Genomic DNA, 14,236 nt, shown 5'->3' with positions numbered 1-14,236 from the left:
ATAAATTATAATTTATACAATCAAAATAACTCTAAAATAAAATGAATAAAATGTATAAAAAAATATTTAATCTGTTAAGATATTGTTAAATTATATTTTAGACAAAGATATATTTATAACGTATAAATATATATAACAATATAATTTAATATTTTGTATGTATAGTTTTAGTTTTATCAGTTAGATTTTCTCGTTCATTTTTTATTTTGATATTTCTCACGTCAAATTATTTGCATTCTCTTATTCGCGTAATAGTCTCTCTGCTCTCTGCATTCACCTAAAACATTAACTATACCCAACTTTTAGAAGTATTAAAAAAAATGAAAAAACCATTGCGATTATGCATAATTTCGTTTTTTTTAATATTTTATGTGAACTCTGACACACTTTTGAAACGCACAGTATGTTTCAGGCATACAGTACGAGACCCTGACAAAACTGTCGCTCTTAATACTGTGTTGGAACAGGCGGCGTGTTGCTCTGATGAGAGCTGTAGTTTAGCGTTCCACTCTTACATCACAGCCTACAGGGTTCAAGAGGAAGTTCAGAGGGGGTTCACGAACATAATGTTTTTCCTCGAGTCTCTGCTTCACAGCTAGAGCGAACAAATCGCAACCGAGCCCGGCGTGAGCGCGAACGCCTGCATGTGAGGGCGTTTGGCTGCGAATTCTCGAAGCCGAGTTTACGTTTGTTCAGTCTAGCTGTGAGGCAGTAGTTTTGAATCGGGGCGGAAAAAAGGCCGACTGTGCGTCTGCACACCGGTTTGGAACGTCTTCAAGGGAGTCTGGTCTGGCTGGCTGCCTCTTTACCGTCGGCTTGTGGTCTCCCATGGGAGTATGAACTTTGCAAGAGCCTAAAAACCCATTCATTCGCATCAAAGTCCTGGGCTAAAGGAGCGCATTAACATTGAAATAATCACTTGAGTGAGTTCAGCAGGGCGCAGGTGGCTTTCTTTAGGGTCACGCTAGGTCGATACGTGTTTACGCTAAGCAAACAGCCATCCAAATGGTATTCGCATGTCCATGTTAAAGTATAACAGTGTTTTCAACACTGATTGTGCAGACAACACATATGAGACAGCAGTCGTTTAGGACTTGGTCTTACTTGATTTCTATCTTCCGCCACTTGTTTTCCAACAGAGAACCCAGGCCAGAACCTGAACAGAGTGTTTCAGGACGTTCCGAAGCGAAGAACCGGCTCGGAAGGCTCCACGCGGCCAGGTCTGTCTCACGCCTTCCCTCTCGTGTTATGGGTTTCTGGAGTGTCAGATCCGCTGTGTCTGTATGTTTTTGTTGTGCTGGTCTGTTTCTTGATTTCTGGCCTGGAATCTGTTGCAAAACAAGTGTCGAGTGAGAGAGACTTCAATTTAAAGGGACAGCGCACCACAAAACCCTTGCCAATGTTCAAGTTGTACTTCTCCATGTTACACAACATTTTCATTTTTTCGTGTCTTTGATACACACGTTGTTACAAGAAGAAAATTTAGGGAAACACTTTTCAATACAAAGGTTTTATTTTTGTGGTGAAATTTCCCTTTAAACGGTCCGAACAGCTGTTTACAATAAATGTTATATCTGTGCTACATCTCAACTTTGGCCTCGTATATCAATGTCAAACTGTGGAAAACTTTTCTGTGTGAATGTTATCAAGTCTAAATCAGCGTTGGCTATGTAACTTTCCATCGTGGAGGTCCTTGAAATGTCTGTCCTGTTATTTTGTGGTCCGAATGTGTGTGTGTATATATGTGCGTCTGTGGCAGAATCCTTCTGACAGTGCCACCACAGTACCGCCGGTGGTTGAATCTCCCCCAGGGTGGCACTGTGGGTGGCTGGCCACTCGGTGTGTGTCAGGGAGAGAGAGAGAGAGGGCGAGAGAGCATTATTTCCACCTCGCACACACGTCCAGCTGCTCTCCTCACACACCAGTGACTCTGACCTTGCCCTTCTGTCCACTGTTCGTTGCTTCGATGGAGGGCACTTCACTCACTTATTCCCTTTTCTCTCTCTTTCTGTATTTATTATTATTGCACCGACCCTTCGAATGATACTTCCAAATGAGCTCTGTCGTTTCTCGTGGACTCTGTCCAAATCTTGCGGATTCTTTGTTGTGAGGACAGGAAAAGGTTTCAGTCAATGCACAGGAAGTTGTGCTGTAGCCAGGCGTAGTGCAGGTGCCGCTATGTGCGGTATTATAGCAAAGCGAGTGTTTGGTTGTTTTTTTAGATTTGTACCATTAAATGTGGATGCAAGAATGCTCTTCAGTAAACTAAATAACACTACAGTCTTATTTTGGCATGACTGATGGATTGTTATTTGGAATAGTTCTGCGTTTGCTCTTTGGTTACTTTGTGGCTGTTTGCATGAATGCCTTGCCTTTCAGAATCGATAACAAAAATAGCCATGTTATTTTGGCATGTGTGCTGTCTAAAGATGGGCTTTAAAGGGATAGTTCACCCAAAAATGAAAATTCTGTCATCACTTATTTGCTCTCATATCATTACAAACCTGTATGACTTTTTATCTTCTGCAAAAGACATTTTGAAGAACGTTTGTTTGTTTGTTTTATTTATACAGCACATTTAAAAACAACCATAGGCTGACCAAAGTGCTGTACATAGCAGATTAAACAAAGCAAAAAACAGGATAACAGACTGGTCTTTAAGATAAGAGATCAAAAGACATAGAAAGTTACTTTAAAATAGTACAAATCGAAAAGGTGATTAAATAATTCCAATAAAAGCAACTATCACGTCACAATTTGATCAAGTCAATGCGATTTGAGCATACATTTAAAATCAGACGAAGAGTATCCTGTTCGGATCGCTACCGAAAGGGTGTTCCATAAAGTTGGGCCGGCAATCGCAAATTTCTAAGTCTATACCTTGAAACCGATAACATTTTTAAATGTCCGGACCTAAGCGGTCAGATTGCGCAGATCCAACAATTCAGAGAGATAAACAGGAGCGGGATTATGTTACGATTTCTACACCAAAATAAGTATTTTAAAATCCACTCTGAGCTTAACAGGAAGCCACTGCCACGATAGCAAAACAGGGGAAATATGCTGGATTTGCGCAAACCAGTAAGTAGCCTGTCCTCTGCATTGGAACCGACTGTAAACACTCAAAAGAAGACCTACTGTGTGTATCCAATAATAAAGAGAATTGCAGAAGTCTAACCGAGAAGAGACCAAGCATGAATGAGTGTTTCAAAGTTTTCTCTTGACAGGAACATTTCTCAAAATATCTTCTTTTGTCCTTCATATTCATACGCAATTTGGCATGAATAATGACAGAGTTTCTATTTTTGTGTCCAATTAAATACAGTACACTGTACTTTATGTATTTATAGAAATTTTGGTATTTATAAAGTGTTTCTCTCGTTCCTCTCTTATCTTCATAGGTAACATCACCACACGGATCCGAACGCCTGAGACCGGGTCAGACGAAGCTATAAAGTCCATCTTGGAGCAGGCTAAAAGAGAGTTACAGGTGCAGAAAGCAGGTAAGTCGTTTTCCTCCACCAGGAAATCACGGAGGCCGCCGAGGTATATTTTTCACTTCCCCCCAATCTATTTTGTCATTTCCTGTAGAATAGGTTTCACTGTTGCCAACAGAACTCATGTTTCACACATCCAGCATCTGCGAGAGGAAGAATCCGTTAAGCTTTCACACAGACGCCGTTTCTGCTGCGTAACAGAGCTTTAAATAGAGATTTCTTTTGCAGGTTGAGTATTGAGATAACAGAAATAACTTTATTTAGTGGAACAGCTTTTATAAACTTGATTTATTTAAAGAGGTGGGGGAGTACTTACTACTTAATCTAGATTGAATTGTCTGGACAAAACAGTGCTTGTGTATAACTTAAAGGGAAAGTTCGCCCCAAAATGGAAATTCTGTCGTCATTTACTCACCCTCCACAACACATATGACTTTCTTCCTTGTGCAGACACAAAAGAACATATTTTTAAATATGTTGGTAACCGAACATTGGCGGTACACATTGACTTCTATTATACAGTCACAAAACCAATGCAGGTCAATTCAGTTACCAACATTCTTCAAAATATCTTTTGTATTCTGCAGAAGAAAGAAAGTCGTACAGGTTTAAAATGTGATAGAATATTTTTTGGGTGAACTATCCCTTCCATTAAAGTAACAGACAGTACAAAAGTGATTCTATCCATAAGGGGTTGCATGATTTTTAAGAAAAATGCGTGATAGAATGAAGATTTAAAATAATAATAAAATATATTTAAAAAACTGAAAATTAGTATTTCTGTTTGATAGTGAACAGCCTCTTCTATTTACTAGTTTTTGCAATACATAAAAACAAATCTGACAATATCATTCTAACAATGTAGGCTAACGAAAAATGAAATACCTCCTATCTGCTTCGACCTAAAACCTTGACTTTTTTAAGTATAAAAATCATTCAGTTATTCCAAACCATTCCTATATGCACATATTATTTCTATCTGGCATAAAAATATAAACTCTAGATGCATTTATAAGGATTATTTGTGCATACATGCACTGCTATCTGTTCATATTGGAACCAAAATGTAAAACAAGTCACATGGTGCAGATGCAATATGTGTGAAACATTATCTTGCAAATCAGGTCAATGTATAAAGTTACAATGTTGTTTGTAGATTTCCTTGTCGCGCATATGTCGGTTTCCTAACTGCAATGCAACTTTTGCCCAAGCTATCAAAAACATATTGTTGTACAAGTCAATAACATATTGAGACGTGTTTCCCCCCTTCACCTTTTCCTTTCCAAGCTTGTGTAACAGAATTAAACTAACTGTCTCTTCCCCACCTGCCACTACAGACGGCGTGGGGGAGAGGCAACGGCGATCAGGTTACCACAGAGGCTCGGGCAGCTATTTCCAAATATATGCACACAGTCTAAGACTTGGTGAGGTTTTGTGCTATCTGTTAAAAGTTTTCCCCCAGATTTTCCCCTCCACGCCCAGAGCACCACTGATTCCAATAATCTCCTCACTGTCATAAATCAGTCAGACACGCAGGAATTTATGACTGATGTATGATTTATATATACATCTGAGAAATAAAGCTGTGTATGTACATGTGTTTAGATATTCAAGAACATATGCTTTCGTTTGCATCGCCTTTTATTTGATAACTCTTTGTGGAGAGGTTTATTAACTGATATATATGCTATATACAATATTGATATTGTATTGTGTATGTCACAAACATCAAATTATAATTCATTATAAAATGTTACAAGTACGTGTAGGGCAGGGATTTTACTGACATCTTTTAAAGAAATACCTACCCCTTGAAAAATGAAAATTCTGCCATTTTTAACTCACCCATGTTCCAAACTCGCTTCCAAAACCTTGGATGTCCAAAATCACTATTTTGTAAATGTAAAAAAACACTGTACTTTGTTGGTTATTAAATACTGTGTAGTCACAAGCACTTTTTATTGGTTAGATATTTGCAAAACACAGTGATAAACATAAAGGGTGACTAAAACTAATAATGATTTATGACAAAAAAATCAAATCATGAAATATGGAGATACGAGTTTTGAGAAGGACAGCAGCGTTCTGCATTCTGTGTAGCGCAAAAAGAGACGTTTTGAAGAATCTTTGTTCAAGCTTTAGGCCTTTATAGCCTTCAGCTTCAAAATTTCTTCTTTTGTTGTGGCACAAAGAAAACATGTCGAGAACAATGCGAGGGTCAGATGACAGAATGTTCATTTTTTTGTGAACGAACCAAAAAACGTACTAAGTTTAGAAGAACATCTGATGGTGATTGCTCACAAGTTCTCTTTTATTCCCGCAGTCGAAAATTCCCAGCCTCCGTCCTCCTCCAGCAACTCGGACGACAACATTCGTTCCATCTTGGAGCAGGCTCGAAGAGAGATGGAGGCCCAGCAGGCGGCATTTGAGCCTGTGTTGAAGGCCAGCTCTATGGTCCCAACTGATCTCTCACTCCTGGGCTCCAAGCTCCTGGGGTCACCTCTATCCTCCCTACCCTACACCACCCCAATAGCTCAATCATTGAAGAAACCCTCTAACTCCCCTCTCCTGGACTTCCACACCGGTGTAAAGAAGGAGATGGGTGAGATGGCCGTGTCGGATTTGGGCATGGATGGGGTTCCTAAGCTCGGACGTGTTTCTGAGAGTGTCGGTTCCTGGCGGGAACATTGGTGGAGTACTGGCCTCTCCGAGCGTCGTGGAACCGGGCAACCCTCTGTTAGCGAAGACGCCCACAATCAAGAAGACAGCAAGGAGGTATTGTACCTTTTTTAAGATATTTCAAAGGGAGTAGTGGTTAAAAATCTAGGCTTATACAATTCCTGTTATTATTCCTTTACCCCACCAGAAGCTTCCTCGGCTGGGTAGCACTGCGCCAGTGGCTCCCGCCTCATCTCTCGATTACTGGAAGGACTGGCCCAGCTCCGAGTCCCCGTACTCCCAGAGCTCTGAACTCAGTCTGCAGATGCCCAGCGGCAGCGAAACCCCTCAAAGCAGCCCGCTGCCATCATCCTCGCCCTTACTGTCCCTCCCCAAAGTCGCGAAACCCGTGGTGCCTCCGCTCACACCCGAACAGTACGAGTACTACATGTACCAAGAAGTGGACACTGTGGATCTCACCCAGCAGGTCAAAGACAAGCTGGCCAAGAATGGCATCTGCCAGCGGATCTTCGGAGAGAAGGTCAGTGATTTTCGGATTAGATCCGCTTGCATCGATTACTCGTCCATCATTCCCCCCAGGAATGATTTCAGCGGAGGCAGTCGATGCGTTTCGCTTTCATATCGCATGCAAATGTATGAGTCTGTAATATCAGCTGCATCTTTCTGCTTGTTGCATCATAAAATATCTTCATATTTGTTTCAAAGCTGTTTTTCTCTGAATCTGATGTACCGTATCTCCATGCGTGTGTGTCTGTGGGTTGCAGGTGTTGGGTCTCTCTCAGGGGAGTGTGAGCGACATGCTCTCTCGGCCAAAGCACTGGAGCAAACTCACGCAGAAAGGAAGAGAGCCCTTTATACGTATGCAGTTATGGCTGAATGGAGAGCTGGGCCAGGCACTGATGCCCATCCCCGGACAGACACAAGGTAATGCCCGGACTCTCTTTACCGTGACACACACATGCCAACCTCCACAAACCGGTGAAATTCAGTTTTCACTCTGTTGAGTTTTGAACAAGACTTGCAACCGGAATCTTTAACTTTTTAGAGTTAATGTTCAAATGTATTAAATTTAGCGGCATCTAGTGGTGAGGTTGCAAATTGCAACCAACGGCTCACTCTTCCACTCTTCCCTCCGTTTCAAAGCACTACGGGGGCTGACACAGGACTAAGATGTCATCAGGTTTTGCTTCTTTGTCGAAGGAGATAAAGTATTTATGAAATGCTCTCTGTAGAGTAGTTTGTCCGTTTAGGGCTTCTGTAGAAACAACATGATGAATTCCAGGTAGGTTGTGTATGTAGATAGAAATAGGTTATTCTAAGGTAATAAAACATGACCTTATGTTATGTAAGGTCTTTATACACCTCTGAAGACATAGTTATGTATATTATATTGCTTTTACCTAAATAGATCCTCCAAAAAATACAAATTAGACCTTTAACGTGTTAACATATGCAATTAAATGTGTTAATAGATTAAAATGCTGATAACGGATTTGGACATTGTTCTGATAGATTACTAAATGCGAAGTGTGATATCATAACATTTTATACATTCATAGCACACCAGGACACGTAAACATGAAACACACACAGTGGCTCAAGACGGATATGAAAGAACGTTCTGATGTGGCTTTGGTTTCTTGGTTTTACTCTTAACATCCTGAGTCGTTGTCAAAGCCACCATTCATCTCGGCTTTTCTTATCACTTGGTGTGAGAGAGCATGCTGTCAGCCGTTACTCGCATCCGAATTTAGATCGAGTAAAATCACTTTCAAATATTTAACTCAGAATGAGAACGACTGGTATGCAGCCCATTCGCCCACGCTCATAGACCGCATACGCTAAGATCCCTAATAGTCTCATTAAAGTCAACATGTAATGTGAATTGAACTACTGAATTGATTTAGTTTTTCATTTACTTGTGGTACTTTTCTTACTGCTTTGGTTTAGTGCAGAATGCCCAATTTTTACTATCCAGCGAGTTGCAGATGCCCCGAGGAAAATGTTATTGCTCAGAGTTTGCTGTTTCACAGCCCTTGAGATTTTATGGAGTTTCATTTAAGTATCAAGTTAGCCTCAGATGTCTCTTCTGAAAGTGCTTAGGAGAAATAAAAATAGAAACAAATTCATTTGTTAAAAAGAACATGGTGTTGTAACATATTGTGCTGTAACATATGGTGCAGGTTGTATAGTTAAAACAATCTGGATTTGGGCACATTTGATGAGAAATGTTTCAGTTCATATTAAAATCTTCTTATTCAATTTTGACTGCAGACATGGTAAATCTGAGTTTAGTTATCATGTTGAGATAACTTCTGAAACTCTTAATAGACACATTTGCCAGATTTCTGGGTCTTTATCTAAGGAGAAATATCTACGACGTAAGCAGAAGCAGACGTTTGCATTTGTTCTTCATTTAATCTCATTTTTTCTCATTAAAAATCCACATTATGGAGGTAAAATGGCCTCTAAATACTGTTTCATGTTGACTTTAACGGATGGTTAATAATACTTTATCTGCATGATTAATAAAGGACAAAAAGCATTTGCAGAAAACGCAAACAGCTGTGTTCCTTTAATGGTTTGACTGATACTGGTTTCAGCCTGGCTTGAATAAACCACTAAAGAGCAAACCAAATCTCGGTTATTCTTCCGTAGTCGCCAGCTGTACTTCGGTCGGCCTAACGGCGAGAGAATTTAAATTACTCATGACTAAATGGACACAGAATCATACTTTCTCTTGACCCACTTTTGGCCTGTAGTCCTTATGCTGGAAAACATATACCTAAATCTGAGATCAGCACTAGAAAATGATTAGCGGGGTTTGCTTAAACAATGATCACCATTATTCTTAATGTTGTGGATTTGAACAAATACCTTAACCAAGCAGGTCCTGGCGACTTTTCTTTGAAAATATGCAAATCTGGTTTGCATTATTTTGCAGTTCAGGGCCTTTTTACACCCCTTTATGCTGTTTATTAGCCGTCATCAATTCAGATACTCGCATTGACCTGGATTTCAAGGCAAGCTGTTGGGTGGGGGATGCGGTTGGGTTAAATTGGTACGGAGTGGCTGGGGGAGGGGGTGTCTCACAGGGGCCATCCAGAAATGGCCCCCTGGGCTCTCTCAAGGGCCTCCTTGAGCTGTTGTAATCAATTAGCCCATCAGTGCGGGGATATATGATAATTACCCGCCTCTCCTCCTCTGTGACTGGCTGCGCGCCGTGCCATCATGCTCCAGTGGCTGATTAATATGCAAATAATCAGCCGATGGAATGATAAATGGGAGTCAAGCTGTGCGTGTGAGTGCGGGCCCGATTATGATGAATAGCACTTGCTTGCTGTCCTACTTAAAAAAGCCTTTCTCTGTCATTTTTACCACAAATTAAGCCGAATAATGTGTGCGATGCAGTGATGAGTTCAGCTGGAAAAGCAAAAGGTGGGTAAAAAATTGAATGGGAAATGATCGAATTTGGAAGGGGATGTTAGCTTAAACGTGAATGCGAGTGGCAGTTCCCTGTCTTGTTTAATTCAAGCTGGGGTCAATTTAAAGACATGATGATTCTACGATGGGTTTTAACAGCACACGTTAGTGTATTAGTTCAGCTTAGTTTTAGTTCTCCTGATGAAAATGATAGTAGTATTAATAATAATTAGTTAATAATTATCAATCAATCAGTCATTATTATTATTATAAGTATACATTATTGATTTATTGCATTTTATTTTTTTATGACTAATTAAGTTCAAGTTTTGGTATTATTGTAATTATCATTCTTTAAAATGTTTGTTACTATGATCAATATATCATTTTTTACCTGCGTTTAAACAAAACATACAAAAAACTTGATGCACAAACAAACTTTCTTCCTTATGACAAATTAGACACACATTTCATCATATTTCTTTATTAAGTCTTCATTTTAAATCCAGTTAATAAAATATCACAGCTAGTTTTCCTGTTTTTGGGTGTGTGTGACATGAGGATATGCTTTTGCGCACACATTCATTCAGTAAAATGTCATTGTAGATGGTCGGGGTGAAAGTGTGTTTAAATGAACTGGCCAGGCTTGACCGATTTGGTAGATAATCTGAACAGCAGGCTCCATAATGGCCCGAGCTTTAGAGGTCTGTAATGGGTTCCTTTCTTCCAGCTGCCCTATTCTCCTCCTTACGGCTTTCAGCATGAAGCACTTAGCACTGAGCTAATGCACCTCAGCGGAAAAACCTGCAAACGTCTCGACGGGAACAAGAGCCCGAATGTGGGTTTAAAACTGGATGTTTTTGATGACGAAGATTGATTTGGGTCAAGGGATTGATATACACCTCTGATTTATAGACGGAGGAGAGTCTGTTTTTGCTTTAAAAATGAGTGCCGCCCGAGCTAAACCATGCAGAAAAATAAAGGTAATGAATGATTTAGAAATGTGGGAGATGATAGAGAAGAGGGAATGAAGATGGTAATGGAGGAAGAAAGTTGACGTTCGCCCCAAAATGCTTTTTTTCTTAATCCAAGTTCTGAAATAATGAAATAATTCTGAATAAAACAAAATTTAATATAATCAAACGTAAAATGAAATAAAGAAAAATAAAACAAATAAATTAAAATTAAATGGTATAAAATTAAATAAACTAATAAGTCGAATACAATTAAAAAATGAGTAAAGTAAAATAAATTGAAATAGAATAAAATAGAATTAAAAGGAAATAGAATAGAAAAATAAAATAAAATAAAACGAAAGGAAAAATTTAATAAAAAATGTGAAAGCACAAAAAGAAAGCACCCATCCATGTAGGCCGTAAAAATTGCCGTCCTATATTTTTTCATAAGCTTCTGTGTGTTAAATGGTCATAATTTATCAGACCATCGATTGCATCAAACGCAATTTCTTTATAACCAAACATCACATCAAACCTGCTCTACTTACAGTATTCACTATTTGATTTGACAGCTGCCTTTTGTTACCCATTGATGCTTGACAGCCCAGTATGAACTCATATGGAAGTCTTAAATTCCTTTTTAAAAAATGTAAAAAAAATCGGTGAACCGTTCCTTTAAATATGTGGTCATTGTTGCAGCGTTGTAACGTGCAGTGTCCTTCCTGAAGCTGTCTATTGTCCTCTAGCAAGTGTCCTGTATATTACCTGTCCTTATTGACCCTCATTAGGACGACACACTCAAGCGGGCTAAAACAAGCTCTCCTCCAGGGTGTGTGGATGCGTATGCATAGGTGTGTGTACGTCTTTGAAACAGGGTGCGCGAGTTGAAGAGCATTTGGTGACCCCTCATCAGTCCCTGCAGATCCTCTCCTCTGAATGTTAGTCTGTCCTTGCTATCGTCCAATCGGAATCTTGTGTGCTAGTCTAGTCTAAGGTGAGGATGCTTCGTTTAAACGGTTTCAGGCCTCGGATGTACTACTTAAATCAGATAGGACCTGTCGTGTACATATGAGACGCAATCCCATCATGCATCACAATTAGAGGCGGACAGATGTGAGCTCTGATATTCGTGCCGCTTATTCCAGCTCGGCGTGTGTGTGGGGCCGCACGCGAAGCTGCATTAACCAGCTGTGTGTCCAGATGTGGCCACCCCTCCTCTTTTTTCTCTCACTCACGCTGCCTGGTTACTCGCAGCGGATCGCAGGAACATCCTGTCATTCCCGCTCGTGTCCCTAAAACACCTCCTACCTCCCCTCCCACACGCATACACCCGTGCACACACCACGCCGCCAGTCAAACTGTCACCAGGCTGTGCGTTTTGCCGCAGATCTGAGATGACGGGCTGCTCCCCGCCTTGAGCGCCCTGCTCTCTGCTTGCTGTGTCCCCCAGCTCGGCAGGCAGCTAATCCGAACTGACGCTCCCTCTCGATGCTCTCTTTACCACCAGCGCTGCGCTGCACTGCCAAGGCCGACGAATCATGGTCAGGCTGAAAGAAAAGGGTAGATGGGAAATAAAAGAGGGAGGAAATATGAAGTGTCTGGTGCATGTGTGATTTGAAAGGTTGCAGACAAACGTCTTCAGTACGTAGTAAAGGAATAGTTCACCCAAGACTGATAATTCTGACATCATTTATGCAACCTTGTGTCGTGTGGTTAAAATATTAATTGAATCTCTAAAGTGTACAGCAGTATAAAAAGGGTAAAAACAGCTTTAAAGCGGCCCTAACGCACGCGGTTTCTGCCAATCTCATATTAATCTTGAGTACCTACAGAGTGGTATTGCATACTTCGTGTCTCCGAAGATTATTTAGTTTGATCACATTTATAAAAGATAGATACAGCTTTCCGAAATCACACAGTGCGTGTGGGGGGGAGCGGTAGGCTGAACTAAAGCACATTGCCAACAAAACATAGACAGTTTCACTCACCGCATGCGGTTCATGTCCGGCATCTTTTGGCCCTGGGCCGGCTCCATATATCAGTTTCAAACGATCTCCAAATCCATCATTATATCCACCGTTTATATAACATTCATCACCCAAATGCAGTGAACAAACAAACCTGAACTTCCCAAACATTTGCTCTCTCCTGCACACAAGTGAAAGTGACTTCTGCACATGACCCTTCTCCAGCTCTCCTTGCTGCCGCCTGCTTTTTCCGGGAGAATTGTCCAATAAGGGACTAAGAAAAATTGTTTCAAAACAGTTTTATATGTTTATACAGAAACCTGTACGATCGCTGGGGGAGTGTATCGAGCACAGAAATACTACGTAATACACCCAAATGGTTTTTGACAAGTTGACCATGTTAAGCAGGAGAAGACATTGTAAAGAAGTCAGAATGCATAACACATTGTGCAGCACCCCTTTAAAGCCTAAAACTCTTTCATATATTCCCTCTTTTCACTTCAAACCTGTATGACTCACTTTCTTCTGCAGAACACAAAAGAAGATATTATGAAGAATGTTGTTAACTGAACGACGGCAGTACCCATTGACTTGCATTGGTTTTGTGTCCGTACAATAGAAGTAAATGGGCACCTCTGTTGCTCATTCTTATTTTTTGTGCTGTAGTATTAAGTCAAACAGGTTTGAAATGACAAGAGGGGGTGTAAATGATGACAGAATTTTAATCTTTGGGCGATCTATCCCTTTAAAAGGACAACTTGTGTGGTATATATCAGGGATTTTCAAACTTTGTGTCGGCACCCACTTGTGGGTCGCACAGTGCCATGAGGTGGGTCGTGGAAAGTCTCTTGGCATTTGAATGACACACAAAAAACAGTTTAGTCCAGTTAATGACTGGCAATAACAATAACTTTGATATTTTACCATTAGATAGTTTGGTATTGCAGCTTAAATTTCATTTATTCTATTTAGAAAATGAAAACTCTTCCACTTATAGAGGATGAGTGTGTATTTTCCCATATTTTCATTGAAAAATATTTTCAAGATAGATTATACCTGTCTAGGTGGGTCCTAGAATGAAAAGGTTTGGGGATCGCTGGTATATATGATAGGTCTGTGTGATGAACAGACAAACTCTCATTCAAATCTGATTCATCTTGTGTCTTGTTACAAGACACGTCATGACCATTGGTGTTTGGTTACATTGACGTCAAACACACATCTTGATCCACCACGTGTGAAAATGCTGATGCGTAAATGATATTTAAGGGCTTTGCTGAAAGAGCCTTCCACAGAGCAATTGTACAGCTTTACAATATAGCACATATGTGATCTGTGCCACGTTTATGAATTTAAAACGACTCACGGATGAGTAAAGGATGATAGAATTTTAGTTTTTAGTTTTTAAGTCAGATTTAACAGTTCTGGATCATATTAAATCGGAGAACTCTAAAGTGAAGGACACACATTCGTCTCTCTTCCTCTGTAATTTGTTTGTCCATTTTGCTCGAGGGGAAGCCGTGACTTGGCATGACAAGATGCATCTGTCACAGTCCATCACTTCCTGTTACTAAGCAGGAAGACCTTGGTTGGGTTACTGTTTCAATGGCAGCCTGCTCCATATTTAGCCAGGCCTTCATTTCAGGCCTTCTGTCGATAAGTAATGCCCAGCGAACGTGCAAGGTCACGTTTTGCATCTCCTAAATATCTTTGT

The 14,236-nt window shown here is 40.3% G+C and overlaps 1 protein-coding gene across 4 annotated transcripts in view; it reads left to right on the top strand.

The window, feature by feature from the left end:
• Nucleotides 1–14,236, top strand: part of cux1a (cut-like homeobox 1a) — a 104,115-nt gene that overhangs the window by 79,250 nt on the left and 10,629 nt on the right. Inside the window, exons 16-21 of one of the 4 annotated variants that reach the window (XM_056737139.1) lie at nt 1,140–1,220; nt 3,402–3,503; nt 4,835–4,921; nt 5,821–6,272; nt 6,364–6,696; nt 6,941–7,100. In XM_056737139.1, the coding sequence (XP_056593117.1) occupies nt 1,140–1,220; nt 3,402–3,503; nt 4,835–4,921; nt 5,821–6,272; nt 6,364–6,696; nt 6,941–7,100 (1,215 nt within the window). The remainder of the gene's footprint in view (nt 1–1,139; nt 1,221–3,401; nt 3,504–4,834; nt 4,922–5,820; nt 6,273–6,363; nt 6,697–6,940; nt 7,101–14,236) is intronic. The other 3 variants (XM_056737140.1, XM_056737141.1, XM_056737142.1) reach the window with 3 other exon arrangements.

This window comes from Triplophysa dalaica, chromosome 22, assembly GCF_015846415.1.
Source record: "Triplophysa dalaica isolate WHDGS20190420 chromosome 22, ASM1584641v1, whole genome shotgun sequence".
Lineage (NCBI taxonomy): Eukaryota > Metazoa > Chordata > Actinopteri > Cypriniformes > Nemacheilidae > Triplophysa > Triplophysa dalaica.
The sequence above is the reverse complement of the archived record's forward strand: the minus strand, read 5'-3'. Positions and strand labels throughout refer to the sequence as shown.